Source organism: Oncorhynchus gorbuscha, linkage group LG18, assembly GCF_021184085.1.
Source record: "Oncorhynchus gorbuscha isolate QuinsamMale2020 ecotype Even-year linkage group LG18, OgorEven_v1.0, whole genome shotgun sequence".
NCBI classification, from domain to species: Eukaryota; Metazoa; Chordata; class Actinopteri; order Salmoniformes; family Salmonidae; genus Oncorhynchus; species Oncorhynchus gorbuscha.
In genome coordinates, this window is record NC_060190.1 from 42,680,629 (window position 1) to 42,702,326 (window position 21,698).

Here is a 21,698-nt window from a genome sequence, read left to right on the forward strand (position 1 = left end):
GGTGAAGGGTAATTCATCACTCCAGAGAACATGTTTCCACTGGCGGCGAGCTTTACACCACTCGCGCTGAGTGTGGCTGCTCGGTCATGGAAACCTATTTCATGAAGCTCCCAACGAACAGTTCTTGTGCTGACATTGCTTCCAGTGGTAGCTTGGAACCCGGTAGTGAGTGTTGCAACCGAGGACAGACGATTTGTTACACGATTCAGCACTCGCCGGTCCAGTTCTATGAGCTTGTGTGGCCTACCACTTTGCGGCTGAGTCGTTGTTGCGACTAGACGTTTCCAGTTCACAATAACATCCCTTACAGTTGACAGAGCAGCTCTAGCAGGGCAAACACTTGAACAACTAACTTGTTGGAAAGGTGGCATCCTATGACGGTACTACATTGAAAGTCACTGAGCTCTTCACTAAGGCCATTCTACTACCAATGTTTGTCTATAGAGTTTGAATTGATTTTATACGCATGTCAGCAATGGGTGTAGCTGAAATAGCAGAATCCACTAATTTGAAGGGGTGTCCACATACTTTTGTATATATAGTGTACCTCTTATGTGCATTTTACCAGTAGGCCTATGGTCTCATGAGTCTTCCCATGTACCCCCTTGTGGATAGGCCAAGTACCCCTGGTTGGGAAACACTAGACTACATGATATTACAGGAAAAATAACAATATGATTTTTTGTCAACTTTGTCAAATTGCAGCCATATGTCAATGATCATGTCATCAGAATAAGACTCTTGATATTTATTGGAATGGAGCATCAAGTTCATCACCTTGAACTTTCACCACCCTGTGAAGTTCATCATAACTTCATTCGTAGCCTAATAAATTGCATCCTTTCCCGATTAGTCGTAGCGGAAGGAACACACATCATTGTGTGACTTCAAGTTTACTTCGATATGATGGTTATTATATCAATATAGAGGCCTGGATGACATTTTTTACTCTCAGAACAAGGTTGGATGGAAACCTGGCTAGTGTGAGCTATTTATACCAGGGAATGGTTTGGTGCAGTGTCATAACGCTTTGACTGTTGGGGGTGAAGTAAGTGAACGGGTACACGTGCAGCTGTGGGAAGGGTGGAAGTGACCTTGTACGGGTCGGAAAAGAAGGGGTGACCAGCCACTCCATGCTCAAAGACAGACAAATGAGGACCTTCAAAAAATATTTTTACACTCAGCAGTTCTCCCAGTAGGCTACAAATAGAAGGCCAATGGAACACATGTCATAGTGTGGGGTTATGAAGTTCTTGGCAAATGCTGTCAATCTGAGGACACTCAAAAAGGAAGTGACATCACATCGGTCTTTCAAGCGTTGTGGTCACACTGGGACAAAGGGATTGAGAAAGAGGCAGAGGCCAAATTTGTGTTTGCACTAAGCACACCGATCGTTTCTCCGAGAACACTTGGTCAAAACTCCCAGCAGTCCCTCCTATGGCTGCCTATTAATGAGATTTTACCAGATCTTTAAGCTTATATGCCTCTTTTATCTTAGTGGGAAATGTATTCTTTTATCAGCTCTGGTTTAGTTTCCGAGTCTCTCAACAATATTATGTAGTCCCTAAGAGGATGTGACATAACATGTCAAGGATATTGTTTTGACCACATCTCCTTTACTAAATGTGCAATACTAAGGTGTTCATAGTTGGCCTATACTACAGGGAATTAAAGTTTTATGTTGCATTTAGAAATAGAATGTATAGAACCATGCACAGTTAACTGCAAGGCTACAGACTGTTCATGGGTGATGGTTGAACAAAATCGTGGGGTGGTAAAACAGAGGAACTAAGACAATGAAAAGCTCATTTCTTGTGGTTTGACGAAATCAACGTCCTTTATCCAATTTGCCAACTGCTTGTTATGCTTCCATCCATGACAAGGCATGTTTTACCACAGACACATGGCTCCCTGCAAATATTACGGTTGTAAAGTTTCATATAATCCGCTGTTTCTGTGTATTATGTTTTATAAACACAAAGTAGCCTGTATAATTGTCTAATGGTGTTCCAATATACAATTATAAAAAGCACTATATGCCCACTGGATTTCATTTCAAGTCTTGTTTTATCAAGCTTTTTATCACAATGTCCATTGGCCCATAAATAATATCCTGTACTGCAGTCCAAATGTCTTGTATGTTTACGAATTAAGCTACTTTCTTATTGAATCCTTTACTTGTTTTGTATTTTCTGTTCATGTGCAGTTTGATAATAAATCATTATTTAACATAACAGAAAACAATGTAAGCTGAAATAAAAACACATGGCACTGTACAAAATATTTATTCTTTAAAAGAATAGAATTCATTCAAAAAATACATACTTTAACTATTTGGTGAAAATATGATAAAGCATAAGCATTACCACTCAGGAATATGTTTTTCCCATATTTTTTTGTTGCCATTTTAGAACATAATATGATGCAGCAAACCCTGTTTGGAAGTGCAAATCACAAAACTAGTGCAAATGTACATTAGCAGAGGCATGCTGAAATAACACACACTTTGTGCCAAGACTCTGCTGAAAAACAACTTTTATATCAAACAGTTGCTTTCAGGAAAAACATACCTAAATGTTCAAGATAAATTGTGACATCAAGGAGCATTAGATAAGACACATAACCATTCACCAACATAACAGGTAGTATTGCACATTTAGAAACCTCCCGAGTAAAGTACATATTGTGCCTTCAGAAAGTATTCATACGCCTCAAATTTTTTTCCACATTTTGTTGAGTTACAGCCTGAATTTAAAATGGATTAAATTGAGATTGTGTCACAGATCTACACACAATACCCCATAATTCCAAATTGATGTTATGTTTTAATACATTTATACAAATTATTAGAAAATGAAAAGCTGAAATGTCGAGCCAATAAGTATTCAACCCTTTTGTTATGGCCTAAATAGGGTTCAGTAGTAAAAATGTGCTTAACAAGTCAGATAATAAGTTGCATGGACTTGCAATAGTGTTCAACATGATTTTTAAAATGACTACCCCATCTCCGAGAGCTACCTTAACCATATGTACATGTACATTCTACCTCAATTAGCCTGACTAACCAGTGCCTGTATGTAGCCTCGCTACTCTATATAGTCTGTCTTTTTACTGTTGTTTTATTTCTTAACCTACCTATTGTTCACCTAATACCTTTTTTGCACTATTGGTTAGAGCCTGTAAGTAAGCATTTCACTGTAAGGTCTACACCTGTTGTATTCAGCGCACATGACAAATAAACTTTGATTTGATTTCTGTACCCCACACACACAGATAATTGTAAGGTTGCTCAGTCAAGTAATTAATTTGAAGCACAGATTCAACCACAAAGACCAGGGAGGTTTTCCAATGGTTCGCAAAGGGCACCTATTGGAAGATGGGTAAAAAAGCAGACATTGAATATCCCTTTGATTATGTTGCAGTTATTACACTTTGGATGGTGTATCAACAAACCCAGTCACTACAAGTACAGTCGCCCTTCTTTAAGGATAGTAAGGAACCTGCTCAGGGATTTCACCATGAGGCCAAAGGTGATTTTAAAACAGTGACAGAGTTTAATGGCTGTGAATAGAGATAACTGAGGATGGATCAACAACATTGTAGTTACTCCACAATACTAACATAAATGACAAAGTGGAAAGAAGGTAGCCTGTACAGAATAAACTAGGAATAGAGCTAAGCACAGGCAAAATCCTCCAGGAAAACTTGGTTCAGTCTGCTTTCCAACAGACACTGGGAGGCAAATTCACCTTTCAGCAGGACAATTACCTAAAACACAAGGCCAAATATACATGGGAATTGCTTACCAAAACAACATTGAATGTTCCTGAGTGGCTTTGTTACAGTTTTGACTTAAATCATCTTGAAAGTCTATGGCAAGACTCAAATGGCTGTACAGCAATGATCAATAACCAACTTGACCGAGTTTGAAGAATTTTTAAAAAGAATAATGTGCAAGTATTGTACAATCCAGGTGTGCAAATCTCTTAGAGGCTTACCCAGAAACTCACAGCTGTAATTGCTGCCAAAAGGTGATTCTAACATGTATTGACTCAGGGGGTTGAATACTTATGCAAATTAGATATTTTAGTGTTTTATTTTCCAGTAATACAATGTTATTTGATTTTTTTCCCACTTTGACAGAGTATTTTGTATAGATCGTTAACATAAATGACAATTAAATCCATTCCACTTTGTAACAACAAATGTGGAAATGGTCAAGGTGTGTGAATACTTTCTGAAGACTATCTCCCGCAGAAAACAGAAATTCAGGCAATAGAAACAGAATAGAAAACACATCACAAGTATCAAAGTTAGGAATTATTTCAGTGTGTTTCAGTGTGCTTTCGAACTTGACGTCCATTTAACCCCTACTACCAAGAGCTGCATTCTGACTTGAGATACAAAGTCTAACACACAAAACCTAGTGTTGAAGGCATTGTAAGATTTGCCCCCAAGTTCATTACAAAACGCAGTATCTGTCGAAAATGTTCAACAAGGTAAGGATTGGAAAACAGATCAATTCCATTTGACCTCGCTAGTGTCAAACGGACAGGAATGTTGATAAAGAATGCGTCCCAAATTACACCCTATTCCCTTTATATTGCCCTGGTCAAAAGTAATGCACTAAAAAGGGAATAATGTGCCTTTGGGACTATGCAAAAATCTCCTAAAAAGATTAATAGGTAGCAATGTTTATGTAACTCTTTCCAAGTCAAAAGATTATCCTCAGATTTTATGTTAATGGTTATGGGTAGAGAGAAGAAAAACAAAGGGTACATTGTCCAGCAATGCCAGATACAAAATAACATGTAAGGTCTACCAATTCAGTAGATTCACTGCGACTGTGCAAACATGACCTGACAAGTAGCATGCAGTACTGTTACTGTACATATACATTATCAGGTATCCTTAAAGTTTTACTATTAAATGGAATGTCGTTACTTTTTCAATCGTGCTAGTATTGTACTAAAGCTAGATTAAATTCAGTAAATGTATTACATCTTTCAAGTTAATCTTCCATATTCATAAAATGCATTAAGGTGAGCCAGGAAAGGCACCAAATCCTTCTTGAAGATCAAATGAAATGTCCCTGTGAAGGCCAGTGAGACAGTGAAAACATTATGGTTTTATACCCATAAATGGAATTATTCAAATATATAGTAGCTAGCTCCTTGGCTGCCTGCTATTGTGATTACAATCTTGCCAGCGTCTAAACTTAAGAGCATAAAAACGACTATAATCGTCTTAATCTACGAATCACATAGTTTGCCTGTTTAGAATGCAAGAGGTCTGACATATCTGATCGTTCAGTGTACGCAAACAGTCTTGTGTGATTATCAGTCACTAAGAAACAGAGAGAGGTCATTTGCCTTTTGTGCCGAACAGCAGGGGGCGAACAAAAAAAACACACAACCTTGCAAGTCGTGCCAAACATGCGGAGGGAGAGAGATTGGCTTTAGAGTAGTCTGTAGACATGACTGGAATTCCACGCTGCCTGGTAGCATTAAGACAACTCACAAGATTGACTCTACCCTTCTATATGTGTAAATGGAGAGTACAGGTCCAAGAACATAAGACGTAATTTTAAAAAATGGATGCACGTAAGTCTCTTCGGATAAAAGCGTCTGCTAAATGGCATATATTATCAGGAGGCGGACAGAGCGAGAGCAGTGATCTCAGAGAAGATTTGATCCTTCGTAGCACAACAGTTCTGCAGCTCTTACGACAGAATGCAAGATTCATTGGGGTTTTTGATGCTTTTGGGGTCGTTGCCATTCCACAGATCTCCCTCGTCATCTACTGGGGAGCCTTCATCATGGGGCAGCCTTGGCCCGTCACCCTCTTCCAGCTCGGGCATATCAGCGCAGGCATCTTCGTAGGCGCTGATGCTGTCTGTGTCATTGTTCCTGTCGGGGGAGAGGTCACGCCCGTTCTCCTCCTGATTGCTCCCGGGGGTCTGGCTACCGAGTGCCAACGGCCCAAAGGTCTTGTTGACCATCTTTGTGAACTTGGTGAAGCTGTCCTGTGCCCCATCTGCTACGTCCTCAGAGGACACCAGCCGGGCAACGTGGAGAGGAGAGGGCCGGGTCAGACTGTCAGAAGGCTGCTCCCCCTCCCTTTTTGAAGAAGGAAGCGAGCAGCCCCCCAGTGCTGGTCTCAGATGATAGCCCGTTGTTGGGCCCGGGGCCCTCACTGTCCAGTCGGATAATAGAGAGAGGTGCATCTTGGCGAGAACTGTCCTCATCCCTTGGTGCATCCCTGATTTGTTCCTGTGCTCCCTTTTCGATTTTCATCTCTGGGGTTTGTTGTCTAGCCATCTCATCTTCCCTCTCCTGCTCCTTGACAAGTGTGTACACTGGGACTGCTGATATGGTGTTCCTCTCCTGTGGAACAGTATGATACAACAGCTATATTAATAATGTTCACATCAGAGTTGTGTCCCAAATGGCACCCTATTCCATATATGGTGTACTACCTTTGACCTGGCTCTCGTCAAAAGTAGTGCACTATATAGGGAATAGGGTGCCATTTGGGGCACACACCTGTACAGACCTAAGTACAGCAGGGAAACAGGAAGAACATTTACATTTTGATTTTCATACTGTACAACCAGATATAAAATGTCAAGGCTAGAGGTGGGTGATATGAAAACCAGATTCAACAAGTACAGTCATATAATGCTGCAACTATTACAAATATGAGTCCAAATCTCTGTCAAATTAATTGTATAGCCTCATCTCTGGTACATCTTGTGCTACACTGTATCTATATATTCATAGCTTGATTTACATGGCTTGAGGCATTGGCTGGGAAATTAGCCAGGCCAATTGTCACGTTACCGTTTCCTGATTGCAATAGGAAACAGGCAGCATCTGCATGTCTGTCAGTAATTGGACAGGGGACGGGGCATCCTACTGCAGAGCAGAGCAAGCACTGGGTACAAGGCCATTTGATGGGGGACACACAACCTTCGGTCACACTGGAATTACACTCTGGCCTGCTCGCCTCCCTACCACTGAGGAAGTACAGTTCCCGCTCAGCCCAGTCAAAACTGTTCGCTGCTCTGGCCCCCCAATGGTGGAACAAACTCCCTCACGACGCCAGGACAGCGGAGTCAATCACCACCTTCCGGAGACACCTGAAACCCCACCTCTTTAAGGAATACCTAGGATAGGATAAGTAATCCTTCTCACCCCCCCCGCCTTTAAGATTTAGATGCACTATTGTAAAGTGACTGTTCCACTGGATGTCATAAAGTGAATGCACCAATTTGTAAGTCGCTCTGGATAAGAGCGTCTGCTAAATGACTTAAATGTAATGTAAAATGAATTACCCAACCACAAGTCCATGCTGATGATCAGATGACCAAATTATTACAACCAAGGTCTCTCAGTCAATGCAAAAATGTTTTTGTTTGGAAATCTGAGGTTTCTTAAAGTGAGGAGGATATAGAATATAGAGGCAGCTAGGATATATTGTTGAGCTCTTCTTCGGGCTTTAAATTGCAAACAGGCAACTCCCTTCTAATCTGCCTCAAGCCTCAGTAGCAGATAAATGGACTGTGATAAGGATGCAGGCTGAACCCGGAGGGAAATTTGTCCATCTTATATTGTGCTGTTCTCTTTAGATTAGAGTACAAAATGTACTACACGGGACTCTAGTCAACACGTAGCAAGTATAACTTTATCAAACATCTAATTTTATAGGCTTTGGGCCAGAACAAATATCTGTCAATCATTTAAAATTGCCCTACTTTAGGAATGATAATGTGCATGCACACACACACACACACACACACACACACACACACACACACACACACACACACACACACACACACACACACACACACACACACACACACACACACACACACACACACACACACACACACACACACACACACACACACACACAGAGTGAGAATAACAGGTATGGTGGGAGGTTGTCGCCCAGGCTGGAATTTCCCAGCAGCTGAAACACTTCATTCTGTCAAGTTCAGCAAAGCACAGTTGAGCTGAAAGAACAAGAGAACACTCCCCTGACAAACGAAAGAGTTACGCAACTAACCAGAGCTGGCATGCAGCAACAAGCCATTAGTCACTCTTTATGCCCAAAACCAGGAAGCCTGCTGTACTTGTGTCTCTCTTTCTATGATTATGTAAGCCCATCCTCCTCATCCCCCATTACCTCTTTTAGCCTCTCCACCTCCTGCATCAGAGAACTGACAATGTCCTCCAACTTCCTCTTCGCCTCTCTTTCTCGCTCCACCTCCTACAAGTGCAGAGAGACACATTAGCAGCGTCAGTCCATTTATGACCCTTTAGATCAATTCAGCAGAGGGTAGTGAAGTGTTTTAGAGCAGTGGTTCTTAAAACGGTGGGTTGGGACCCACAGTTGGGTCACAGGAAATTGGACATTCCTACTGGAGCATTGAGTTGCTCCACGAGGACCTTTTTACATGTACAGTGCCTTCGGAAAGTATTCAGACCGCTTGACTTTTTCCTCACTTTGTTGTTACAGACTTATTCTAAAATGTATTATATAAACACAAACCCTAGGCAATCTACACACAATACCCCATAATGACAAAGAAAAAACAGGTTTTTCTTCAAATTTCTTAAATTGAATTACAAATAAAAAACAGAAATACCTTATTTACATAAGTATTCAGACCCTTTGCTATGAGACTCGAAATTGAGGCGAGGTGCATCCTGTTTCCATTGATCATTCTTGAGATGTTTCTACAACTTGATTGGAGTCCACCTGTGGTAAATTAAATTGATTGGACATGATTTGGAAAGGCACACACCTATCTATATATAAGGTCCCACAGTTGACAGTGGTTATGGTAGAGTGGCCAGATGGAAGCCACTCTTCAGTAAAAGGCACATGACAGCCTGCTTGGAGTTTAACAAAGGCATCTAAAGACTCTCAGACAATGAGAAACAAGATTCTCTGGTCTGATGAAACCAAGATTGAACTCTATGGCCTGAATGCCAAGCGTCACGTCTGGAAGAAACCTGGCACCATCCATACGGTGAAGCATGGAGGTGGCAGCATCATGCTGTGGGGATATTTTTCAGCGGCAGGGACTGGGAGACTAGTCAGGATCGAGGGAAAGGTGAACGGGGCAAAAGTACAGAGAGATCCTAGATGAAAACCTGGTTCAGGACCTCAGACTGGGGCAAAGGTTCACATTCCAACAGGACAACGACCCTGAGCACCTAGCCAGGATAACACAGGAGTGGCTTTGGGACAAGTCTCTGAATGTCCTTGAGTGGCCCAGCCAGACCCCGGACTTGAACCCGATCGAACATCTTGTAGAGACCTAAAAATAGCTGTGCAGCAACACTCCTCATCCAACCTGGCAGAGCTTATGAGGATCTGCAGAGAAGAATGGGAGAAACTCCTCAAATACAGGTGTGCCAAGCTTGTGACATCATACCCAAGAAGACTTTAGCCTATCATGGCCGCAAAATGGTGCTTCAACAAAGTACTGAGTAAAGGGCCTGAATACTTGAACTACCGTTAAAAAGTTTGGGGTCACTTAGAAATACCTTGTTTTTTAAGGAAAAGCACATTTTTTGTTCATTAAAATAACAAGAAATTCATCAGAAATACAGTGTCGACATTGTTAATGTTAGAAATTACCACTGTAGCTGGAAATGGCTGATTTTTAACAGAATATCTACATAGACATTTGGAGGCCCATTATCAGCAACCATCACTCCTGTGTTCCAATGGCACGTTGTGTTAGCTAATCCAAGTCATTTTAAAAGGCTAATTGATCATTAGAAAAACCAGCTGAAAACTGTTGGTCTGATTAAAGAAGCAATAAAACTGGCCTTCTTTAGACTAGTTGAGTATCTGGAGCATCAGCATTTGTGGGTTCAATTACAGAGTCAAAATGGTCAGAAAGAAAGAACTTTCTTCTGAAACTCGTCAGTCTATTCTTGTCCTGAGTAATTAAGTCTATTCCATGCGACAAATTGCCAGGAAACTGAAGATCTCTTTAGCTTTTCTTTAAAAAACAAGGACATTTCTATGGGAACCCAAACTTGTGAATGGTAGTGTACGTAAATGTGATTTCATAATTTTGTTTTTTATAAAATGAGCAAAAATGTATTGAAAAAAACAAACACTTTTTCCTTGTCATTATGGAGTATTGTGCGTAGATTGAATTGATGAAGTAAAAAAACTATTTGATAAATATTTGAATAAGGTTGTAACGTAACAAAATGTGGAAAAATACAAGGGGTCTGAATACTTTCCGAAGGCACTGTATATTACATGTACATTCCATTTTGGCAATTTATCCAGAGAAACATAGTCAATACATTCTGCTAAAGGTTGGTAAGACAACCACATATCACAGTTACTGCAAGGAAAAACATTCCTCAAAAAACTTGTCTATCAGCTATTTTTAGAGCGATGACCCCACCCTTAAGCCTCTCGGAATGTGGCTTTAGCGGATTCATGGCTAGAAAGGAGTGAGTGCGTCCTAAATGGCATCCTATTCACTATATAGTGCACTCTCACTATAGGCGCTGGTCAAAAGTAGTAAACTATGTAGGGAACAGGGTGCCATTTGGGGATCATCTAGTGTGTATGACTAGGTGTACCATGGTGGCGTGGCTGGCCTCTCTCTGGGCCTCAGCCAGCATCTCCTCGGCCCCCTCCAGGGCGTCCTGCAGAACGTCCACCTGGAACAACAGAGTCTCCCGCTGCAGCTCCAGCCCACGCAGCTCCTGCAACACATCGTCGTAGCTTGCCTGCAGGTCGTTCTGCATGAGAGATGTATTCATTAGTCATCAGTGGGCAGCTTGATTGATGTATACACAGGCATATCAGCTTCATATGGCTAAGAGAAAAATTATCCTATTCCCTTTACAGTGTACTACTTTTGACAAAAGTGAATAGGGTACCATTTGGATCTCAGACAAACAATATACATTAGGCATGACAGTGTGCAGCTTCATCTAATCACACTAGCAACAACGGTGGTTTAATTAACATGTGATTTGCTCATCAGCTGTTGGATAATGATGTCATTGCTCTGATAGCTATTTCTGGCCCATGGTCGTCCTTATCTGCATCATACCAGGGTTGTCTTCTTTATATGACAGAGTTACTGGCATGACAACACATAATCGAACTGGAGCAAAGTTATTTCTAATATATTTCTGGGCTATTTGGTGTTAGTTTCATAAAGAGTGTGCACCCTTTGAATATGCAGCACAGGCTGTGAGAATGTCTAATTTGACATCCAGTAGAACTGGTTATACTGCTAAAATATGAAAAAGTTATCCTGCAAAACATAATTAAAACAACTTGTGTGGATAATCACCATCTCAGGGAGTTCCATCAGTTCCTGATCTTCCACAGACTGCTGAAATGACCAAGACAAAGGTAAACAAGACTCATCAACAAGTAATATATGAGAAGTTTGAGTATACTCCGTACATTTAATAACAGTGATAGAATCAGAAGTAATCATGTTTAAATGACAGACCATAGTAGGCCAGTGTCCGAAATGGCACCCTATTCCCTATATAGTGCACTACTTTTGACTAGAGCCCTATGGGGAATAGGGTGGCATTTGGGCCACAAACCTAATTATGCCAGTAACTTCAGGCCATTTCCATGTAAAAGGATCCATGAGCACCAACATGTGAAATTCATAGGAGCACATCAAATTTAGTGTCAAATGACAGCTACCCAGTGTTCTAAGGCACTGTATCTCGGCGCAAGAGACGTCACTACATTCACTGGTTCGGTTCCAGGCTGTATCACATCCGGCCGTGATTGGGAGTCCCATAGGACGGCGCACAATTGGCCAAGCATCGTCCAGGTTTGGCCGGGGTAGGCCGCCATTGTAAATAAGAATTTGTTCTTAACTGACTTGCCTAGTTAAATAAAAGGTTACATTTACAAAATGTTAATTAAATTCTCCAGGCACCACTACTCTCCTGTTAATGTCACCTCTCACTGACACCTACCCATGAGGCCCCTCTCTTTCCAGTTACTGTAACCAGTGAACTCACCCAATGAGCACCGACCGACACCGGCCCATGGACGTTGAGAAGTAGTTGAAATTAGTCTTATGGCTTGGGGGAAGAAAATGTTAAGAAGCCTCTTGGACCTAGACTTGGCTCCGGTACCACTTGCCATGCAGTAACAGAGAGAACAGTCTATGACTAGGGTGGCTGGAGTCTTTGACAATTTTTAGGGCATTCCTCTGACACTAACTGGTATAGAGGTCCTGGATGGCAGGAAGCTTGGCCCCATTGATGTACTGGGCCGTACCCACTACCCTCTGTAGTGCCTATGCGATCTGAGGCCGAGCAGTTGCCATACCAGGCAGTGATGCAACCAGTTATGATGCTCTTGATGGTGCAGCTGTAGAGCTGTTTTAGGAGCTGAGAACCCATGCCAAATCAGTCAATTTAAAATAAATAAATTAGACCCTAATGTAATGGATTTCACATGACTGAGAATACAGATATGCATCAATTGGTCACAGATAGCTTTAAAAGGTAGGGGCATGGATCAGAAAACCCCTCAGTATCTGGTGTGACCACTATTTGCCTCATGCAGCGCAACACATCTCCTTTGCATAGAGTTCATCAGGCTGGTGATTGTGGCCTGTGGAATGTTGTCCCGCTCCTCTTCAAGGTCTGTGCGAAGTTGCCGGATATTTGTGGGAACTGGTCCACGCTATTGTACATGTCGATCCAGAGCATCCCAAACATGCTCAATGGGTGACATGTCTGGTGAGTATGCAGGCCACGGAAGAACTGGGACATGTACAGATCCTTGCGACATCAAATCAAAGTTGTTTAGTCATGTGCTCCGAATACAACAGGAATACAGTGAAATGGGGCTGTGCATGATCATGATGAAATGATGGGGGATGAATGGCATGACAATGGACCTCAGGATCTCGTCACAGTATTAGGCGGCAGCGTAGCCTAGTGGTTAGAGCGTTGGACTAGTAACCGGAAGGTTGCGAGTTCAAACCCCCGAGCTGACAAGGTACAAATCTGTCATTCTGCCCCTGAACAGGCAGTTAACCCACTGTTCCCAGGCCGTCATTGAAAATAAGAATATGTTCTTAACCGACTTGCCTGGTTAAATAAAGGTAAAATTTAAATTTAAAAAAATAAATTACAATCGATAAAATACAATTGTGTTTGTTGTCGGTAGCTTATGCCTGCCTATACCATAACCACAACTTTACCATGGGGCACTCTGTTCAACATTGACATCATTGACACCACTCACCCACACAACGCTATACACGTGGTCTGCGGTTGTGAGGCTGGCTGAACGTACTGACAAGATGTCTAAAACAACGTTGGAGGGGGCTTATGGTTGAGAAATGAACATTCAATTATCTAGCAAAGTTGATCAACAACTTCAGTCAGTATGCCAATTGCAAGCTCCCTCAAAACTTGAGACATCTGTGGCATTGTGTTGTGTGACAAAACTGCACATTTTAGAGCGGCCTTCTATTGTTCCCAGCACAAGGTGCACATGTGTAATGATCATGCTGTTAAATCAGCTTATTGATATGCCACACCTGTCTGGTGGATGGATTATCTTTGCAAATGAGAAATGCTCACTAACAGGGATGTAAATCAAATTTGTGCACACAATTTCTGAGAAATAAGCGTTTTGTGCACATGGAATATTTCTGGGATCTTTTATTTCAGCTCATGAATCCAACACTTGACATGTTGAGTTTATATTTATGTTCAGTGTACTCCTTGTGTATAGATTTGTACGGTTTGTTTAACTTTGCAATCAATGGTTTTTGTTTGGCATACATCTAAATGTGAAAACTTGAGTCTCTGCATCATTCTGTTAGCATGGAATTGCCCTTCATTCATTACACTTATTATACCTGACTCCCACTTCTCCTCTTGAGGGTCCCCCCTCTGTTGTCACTGTGCGTCAGACGCCTGGTCGAACTCTCCGTCTGACAAAGGAACAAAAATACATCTCAGGCAGAGCCATAATAGAGTGGCGAGGAGAAGCTCCGACGTTCCTTCGTGCCAGGAAGTAAAATAGTCCATCATTGTAGCCATTGGCGCTCTGTAGAGTTGCTATTTTCTCGTGACAGTTAAATTGTGACATTCCTGCATTGCTCATTATACTAACAATGTCTGAATTAATCACCAAATACGGTAGTCAGTTTAAAAAGGTTAAGGGTACAAAACTGTACATATCTGGCTGTGTTGGCAAAATCACTAGATATCCAATCGAGCCAAGCGGGGAGATGATGCCCGTTGTCACTGTTCCAAGACCAGTCAGAAACGTCCGGTAATTTACACTAATTGATCTCAAAACTGAACTTCGATCCGCGTTAACTAGCAGATATCCTTCGCCACCGTCGCCATATGCCAAATATCTCGAACCAATGATAAATATTCAACAAAATAACATGATATATAATTTTCACGTTTCTTAGTAACATGATTGTATAACTAGCAAAGTTGTTTAGACGTTGAGGCTGCAGTATTTATGAAGTTTGGAAAGAAGGACAAACTAGCATAGTTCAGCTAGCCAGCTTGTTTAGCCAGGGAAAACGAGCTCCGCCCTAGTACACTAGGCTAATTTAGGAGACTTTATGCACTGATATCAGGAGCTAGAGACAAACGAATTAATCATATTTGAGGAATATGAATCGATATTATAGAGGAGTCTACCGAGTCTGGACGCAATTTCACCATACATTTGTTTCTTTCTCAGGGTTCACTCAAATCGTTTCAATATTGACAGTTACAGCTGATTTCGGGATTGTATATGTTTACAAAAGCGTGTAGGAATAACTGTTTACATCCAATAGTCAGCTGGTATATGTTAAGATGATTTAGCAGGTCCATCAATAAAATCTATACCATCCCCAAGCCTTTTAAACAAAGTGAAGAGCAGGCTATATGATGCCGGATGCTTATTTTACAGATAGGTATGAGGTCTCCAGTGATGTTCAATCGAATAAGAGTCCTGCTATTGAAAATTAGCCTACATGTTATCACATAGTTACATATATTTAGGGTTAAGGCTAGATGATGATGCGGGAGGATTGTTTTACAGATGGATTCATGAATGATGCTCTATCAAATGAGTGGGCTATTGCTACTGTTTAATAGCCTAGGCTACATGTCAACACATAATTTATATTCATACAGCATATGGATAGAAACATGGATTTTAGGCAAACCTCTAGGTCCAGTTCTTATGGACCGCAGGTATACCAATCAGAAAATAATTAAAGAAACGTATGATGAACTACTGATGACTGAATTCTAACTACATTAGTCATGCAATGTGTCGTCCCTATTCTAGGCACGCTGTAAGAAAGCAGCCATACTTGTTTTTTACTTGTGCCCTAATGGGGTAGACACTAGACAGAGATTATGAGAATAAACCATTTTCTCTGGCGTTTAAGTAACAAACTAAACATAAGACTATTCAGATGGCCATAGTTTGGTTACAATCAGGGCCGGACTACCGCATTTCGAGCCCCGGTACACCGACCTAGTCTGCATTTATCAATGTGCCATAAAGTAGCATGATTTCAGATGAGTCCATGTAGACTAAACAGGATTATGAGGAATATTATTATTCTTGCAAACCATATTTATCGTTTATAAACGTTTTAATTGAACTATTATATGTAACGGACAATCCACAATAATCACATTACGTGTGCACGTAGCCGTATTCGATTTAACACCATATGCTACAGTAACACTGGGATGAGAGTCGAAATGAAAATGAGCAGTAGGGTACACAGTAGGGTTAAAAACCACAAAGTAAACAAACGCCTAGAAATATAAACAGGCAGTGGCTTACTGTAAGAGGATGAATCTTCTCGACTGTAAACCACTAGTAATGTTGCCAAGGCTAAGCTTCAATTGGCTAAATTTAAATGCTAGTAGGATATGCTACAATCTCAAATTACTCAATAAAAATAGATCATTGAGAAAATAGACTATATGCCTCATGTAAATGTCGTATTAAACAAAGACGACGTGATTTCTCGACGCTCACCTCCTTGATAATGTTGCGAAGTGACTCATCCTCGCTCACTCCCCGAGAAAGCGTCCTTTTCCTCGGTGACCCAGCTCTTTCCAATGCCCCGGAATGCATTTTTCTAGTAGCCTACGATACGCAAAAAAATATTAATACTGTTCTTAAAACAACTAGATTAAATGAGAGCAGTCAACACACCCGAGTAATGTTTTGTGTGGTGTGGATGAAGATATCGCGACAGAATGAACTGGCTCCCTGATTGTGGGCGAAGGTTAACAAAACTGTAACGTGGGCGGAACCTGTTTGTCTCTGTGTTGCCTTTAGGGTTGAACGTTTTCTGAGTCAAGATAACTTTCGCAGTCAAAAAGCAAGCCGATATCTACCGCTCAAACATGAACATGTAACAGTAACCTAATCAAAACCGTTCTGTAGGAATTAGGTTTGTGCAGTAGGCCTAATACATTATCACAGCATATTGGCTATATGCCTAGCTTGCCAATATTCTTCTCCTCAGACCATCTTATAAAATCAAACTTTATTTGTCACATGCGCCGAATACAACAAGTGTAGACCTTACCGTGAAATGCTTACTTACAAGCCATTAACCAACAGTGCGGTTCAAGAAAGAGTTAATAAAATATTTATAAAGTAAAGTAAAAAACAATACAAACTAACACAATCAAATAACAATAATGAAGCTGTATACAGGGGGTACCGGTTCCCGAGTCAATGTGTGAGGGTACAGGCAGTGATGCAACTGTTCAGGATGCTCTCGATGGTGCAGCTGTAGAACTTTTTGAGGATCTGGGGACCCATGCCAAGTCTTTTCAGTCTTCTGAGGGGGAAAAGGTGTTGTTGTGTCCTCTTAACAACTGTCTTGGTGTGTTTGGACCATGATAACACAAAATGAGTGTCACTATTTTCAACATAATAGTAAATCAGTCAATTGAAATAAATTCATTAGGCCATAATCTGGGATTTCACATGACTGGGCAGGGGCACAGCCATGTATGGGCCTGGGAGGGCATAGGCCCACCCGCTTGGGAGCCAGGCCCACCCATTGGGGAGCCAGACCCAGCCAATCCGAATAACTTTTTTTCCCCCACAAAAGGGCTTTATTACAGACAGAAATACTCCTCAGTTTCATCAGTTTACCGGATGGCTGGTCTCAGGAGATTGGGCAGGTGAAGAAGCTGCATGTGGAGGTACTAGGCTGGCGTGGTTACACATGGTCTGCGGTTGTGAGGCCGGTTGGACATACTGCCAAATTCTCTAAAACAAAGTTGGAGGTGGCTTATGTAGAGAAATTAACATTAAATTATCTTGCAACAGCTCTGGTTGACATTCCTGCAGTCAGCATGCCAATTGCACGGTCCCTCAACTTGAGACATATGGGGTATTATGATGTGGACACCAAGGAACTTGAAACTCTCGACCCGCTCCACTACAGCCCCGTCGATGTTAATGGGGGCCTGTTCGGCCCGCCTTTTCCTGTAGTCCACTACAAGCTCCTTTGTCTTGCTCACATTGAGGGAGAGGTTGTTGTCTTGGCACCACACTGCCAGGTCTCTGACCTCCTCCCTATAGGCTGTCTCATCGTTGTCGGTGATCAGGCCTACCACTGTTGTGTCGTCAGCAAACTTAATGATGGTATTGGAGTCGTGTTTGGCCATGAAGTCGTGGGTGAACAGAGAGTACAGGAGGGGACTAAGTACACACCCTTGATGGGCCCCAGTGTTGAGGATCAGTGTGGCAGACGTGTTGTAGCCTACCCTTACCACCTGGGGGCAGCCCGACAGGAAGTCCAGGATCCAGTTGCAGAGGGAGGTGTTTAGTGATGAGCTTCGTGGGCACTATGGTGTTGAACACTGAGCTGTAATCAATGAAAAGCATTCTCACGTAGGTGTTCCTATGTCAATACTCAAGCTTAACAAAATAGATAACAAAATAGACCAGTTGATGTAACAATTGTGAGGCACAGCTGAGCATAAATATAAATAATTAACTTTTTAAAATGTTGAATTTACTGGACTGATGGTACTTGCATCATGCTGGACTGATGGTCATGGTGCTTTCAAGACAACTGGGAAGGGGGTCAAATCATGACGTCAGTGAACTTCAGGTCGGAAAGTCGGGGCTCTGGAAATATGTCCGAGTTCCCGAGTATAGTTCAAAAATATTATTCCCAGTAGGATCTCGTTTTTTTTCAGAGTTCGCAGTTGTCTTGAACGCACCGAAATCAGTAGTCGGAGATTTCCGATTTCCAAGTTGTTTGAACACCGCATTAGTCTCAGCAGAGGGAGGAAGAATAGCAGAGGGTCCGCCTCACGGTCCTTGCTCTGACCAGAGAGAGGGGACACAGTCTCCACCCGATGGCTAAACTCGCACAGCATCTACCTCGGGCACAAATTAATGTTGTTCCTATGACCAGAAAAAGTGAAATACTCCTCGAAATTAAAATAGACACGACGAGCTGCTAATACTATTGATACACTTGGCTACTCATGCATTGCCGTTACAGCGCCAGTGGAATTAGAGAGAAGCGCATTTTATGTTTTGTAATAGTGTTGAATAAAAAGTGTTGACAGTGCTGAATAAATCTTTGCCATGAAGTCACTCATAAGAAAAGCAGCTCTTTGCTGTATTATTTGACAGCCTCTCTCTGGTCATGGTTTTTTTTAAATTATGAAATCTCAAGTAGGCTAGTATTAAACTTTGCTGGGCCGTGGTAGTGCAAGATGGCACACTCAATTTAGCCACAGATCTCCCGGTCCATCAGGTAGGTGGAAATTTTGTTCTCCAGACAAATTATATGTTTCAAAATGGGAACACTTTGCCTACCCAGTGCGCAGGGTTTCTTCAAGTGTACCTACCGCCAACAGCGCAACACGGAGCCTTTATGCCTTTATCGTTGGCATATCGACATAAATGTTTGGTGATCGATGGCGTAGAAAAGCTGAGGCTAGGGTGTAAAACAAATAGCATAAGACTTCATAGGGTCACAAGACAACTAAAGGAACACACACAGACATAGGTCATTCCATCCTACATCCCATCAGTTCTGCCTACTCTCAGTAAAGCCTACAGCTTCATATTTTCTATGAATGTGCTCACAGTCCCGACACCTTTCGAAAGCACTAAAATAAGATTCAGTCGTAATTCGTTTATTGCCTATGCTCTGCCATGGACATGTTCGGCAAAGGCTAAACACATTGCAGCTGTTGCATCTCTCATTGACACTGGCGTAGCCTAGTGATTATTAAGGGGGAACAGACAAAACAGGGTTTAGGCCTAGGCCTACTGTGGTTGCAGGGAGAGTGCATCTGTTAAACTGTTATGGTCCATCCATACCTCTTGTGGCCAAGTTACTCAACTCTCCACGTACAAGCACAAGGGAATTGAGTGGCGAAAAATATGGGCGGACTGGAGCTCCGATTCGCTGTCATTCGATACTTGTCAAATTGTAAAATCTTAAACCCTTACCGTGTACCAATGTTTGTCCTGTGTAAAGTCGGGCCTGTCTTTGTTTGCTGAAATCCATACTTTATAATAAAACTTTCATTAAATACAGCCATCGACCGTTTCCTAATTTCAGTTGCTCTAAAATGGGACTACCCTAAATTCAATTGGCACATGCACATTCGTGCTGAATTGGCATCTAGAAACAAGGAAAGGGTCTGTGGTTTCAAAGTGTGACATAAAGTACATACTACAGTGGCCCGCAGACTCCTTTATTACTTTCACATGCAAACCAATAAACACATTTTGACATTACCAAATACCATTTTGAGAAAAAAAATGGGCTGCAAGATAAAGAAATGACCTTGTATTTACTAAGAAGGTACATGGTAAAATGGTAATTACACAGTATTAACCTATCAATTACGTGTTGATATCTTTAGGATTCATTAAAGCAAGCTCCACTAGGCACCATTACATACCAAGTAGCTATTGTGTAGACTTCTTTAAAGTGTCAGAAATCCTCAATTCTAATGGAGACTACTGGTAGATGTGCTCTACCAAGGATACATGTGCACATGGAATATTACTAACTTCTGAATCTACCTTGTTTAACTGAAATTGTAACTGTATATTCAGCCAGTAGATGACAGTAGTAAGCTAGTTCTGCAGTACACTACATGGTAGGCTACTCAACTGATGGACAGTCAATACTATAATTGGAACAATACTTACCATTAGTAATTAGCCAGAGATAATCTCAAAATAAGTAATCACATTGATTCAGAATATTTAGCATGTAATAGCTGGAAGTATTTATGGCAGGCAGAGGTAATGAACTTCATATACAAGTGCATTGTAGTTGGCTTTACATACGTAGAGGCCTCAATAAAGTATTAATAATCAATTGTGTATTCCAGGATTGAGTAACAATATAACTTTAATGTTCATTGAGGAGATGAGGACTTTAGAAATAATCAAAGGGATTCATTTAAAATAATGATGGCTAGAGTATATGGATTGATTGTTCGATTGGTTGACTAATTGATCGATGTGGTTAGTTTATTGGTTAATGGCTTCATTGCTAGTTTGGAATATTGTTTAGAAAGACAAAACATTACCAACAGGCATTTGTCACTCAAATTGAGCTACTGTATTGAAATCTAACAGTTGTTACTAATGCACTGACCATGCATATAATGGTTGAAACAATCATAGACTGTCATATTGAACAAATATGGTATGAGAGCAAATCTTCATAATTGAAACTAAGAGCATATAACTCCCTTATGCCTTTATGTAATAGAATACTTTGATAACAGATTATTTAAAGCTTCAAATCATGTTTAGAAAAAGTTGTGTTGCCCTCACGGAATGTAAATCCTTGAGTGCTATGGATATATAGATATATTTAAATCAAGTGTTAGGTGCAATTGAAAATGTCATGGGATGCATTTGCTCCATTGTTTTCTTTTGTTGGCATATCCCACTCTTTTATGGAATTCCTGTTTTTATCATCAGGGCCTAGATGTTTGACAGTCTATATTAGAATGTATGCTGCATTTGCACATCTCGATGTAAAATCATTGTATTAAAAGTCTTGAGGTAGTCTAACACAAAATGATTGTCACTATTGTCAACATAATACCTCTTAAATTACAAAGATGCTATCCCACTGCCATTTAGCACAACCTGTCACTCATGAGTCAAGTTTGAAAGTTTCACAATTCTATGGGGGCAGGCCAGGTTCAACGTATCATTTTATGCATACATTTGACTCATTTTACAAATAATATTACTGAACAAAAATATAAACGCAACATGCAACAATTTCAACAATTTTACTGAGTTACAGTTCATACAAGGAGATCAGTCAATTGAAATAAATGACCTAATCTATGGATTTCACATGACTTGGCAGGGGCACAGCCATGTGTGGCCCACCCATTGGGGAGGCCCACCCATTGGGGAGCCAGGTCCAGCCAATCAATAACTTTTTTCCCACAAAAGGGCTTTTATTACAGACAGAAATACTCCTCAGTTTCCTCAGCTTACCGGATGGCTGGTCTCAGGAGATTGGGCAGGTGAAGAAACCGCATGTGGAGGTCCTGGGCTGGCATGGTTACACATGGTCTACGGTTGTGAGGCCGGTTGGACATACTGCCAAATTCTCTAAAACAAAGTTGGAGGTG

General features: G+C 41.3%; 1 protein-coding gene across 3 annotated transcripts; it reads right to left on the reverse strand.

Annotated features, from left to right (window-relative positions):
• Positions 1–6,008: 6,008 nt before the first annotated feature.
• si:ch1073-456m8.1 (leucine-rich repeat flightless-interacting protein 2) lies at positions 6,009–16,321 on the reverse strand. 3 transcript variants are annotated; one of them, XM_046311098.1, is made up of 6 exons: positions 16,066–16,321; positions 13,913–13,987; positions 11,354–11,392; positions 10,629–10,790; positions 8,194–8,277; positions 6,009–6,386 (listed from the first exon to the last, which is right to left on the reverse strand). In XM_046311098.1, exons 1-6 carry the CDS (start codon positions 16,162–16,164, stop codon positions 6,099–6,101), a joined length of 747 nt encoding a protein of 248 aa, XP_046167054.1. In that variant the 5' UTR covers positions 16,165–16,321; the 3' UTR covers positions 6,009–6,098. The 3 variants fall into 3 exon arrangements, with proteins under 3 accessions (XP_046167054.1, XP_046167053.1, XP_046167056.1); XM_046311097.1 differs by having other exon boundaries at positions 11,354–11,395; positions 16,066–16,320; XM_046311100.1 differs by lacking the exon at positions 13,913–13,987 and having other exon boundaries at positions 11,354–11,395.
• Between the last annotated feature and the right edge of the window lie 5,377 nt (positions 16,322–21,698).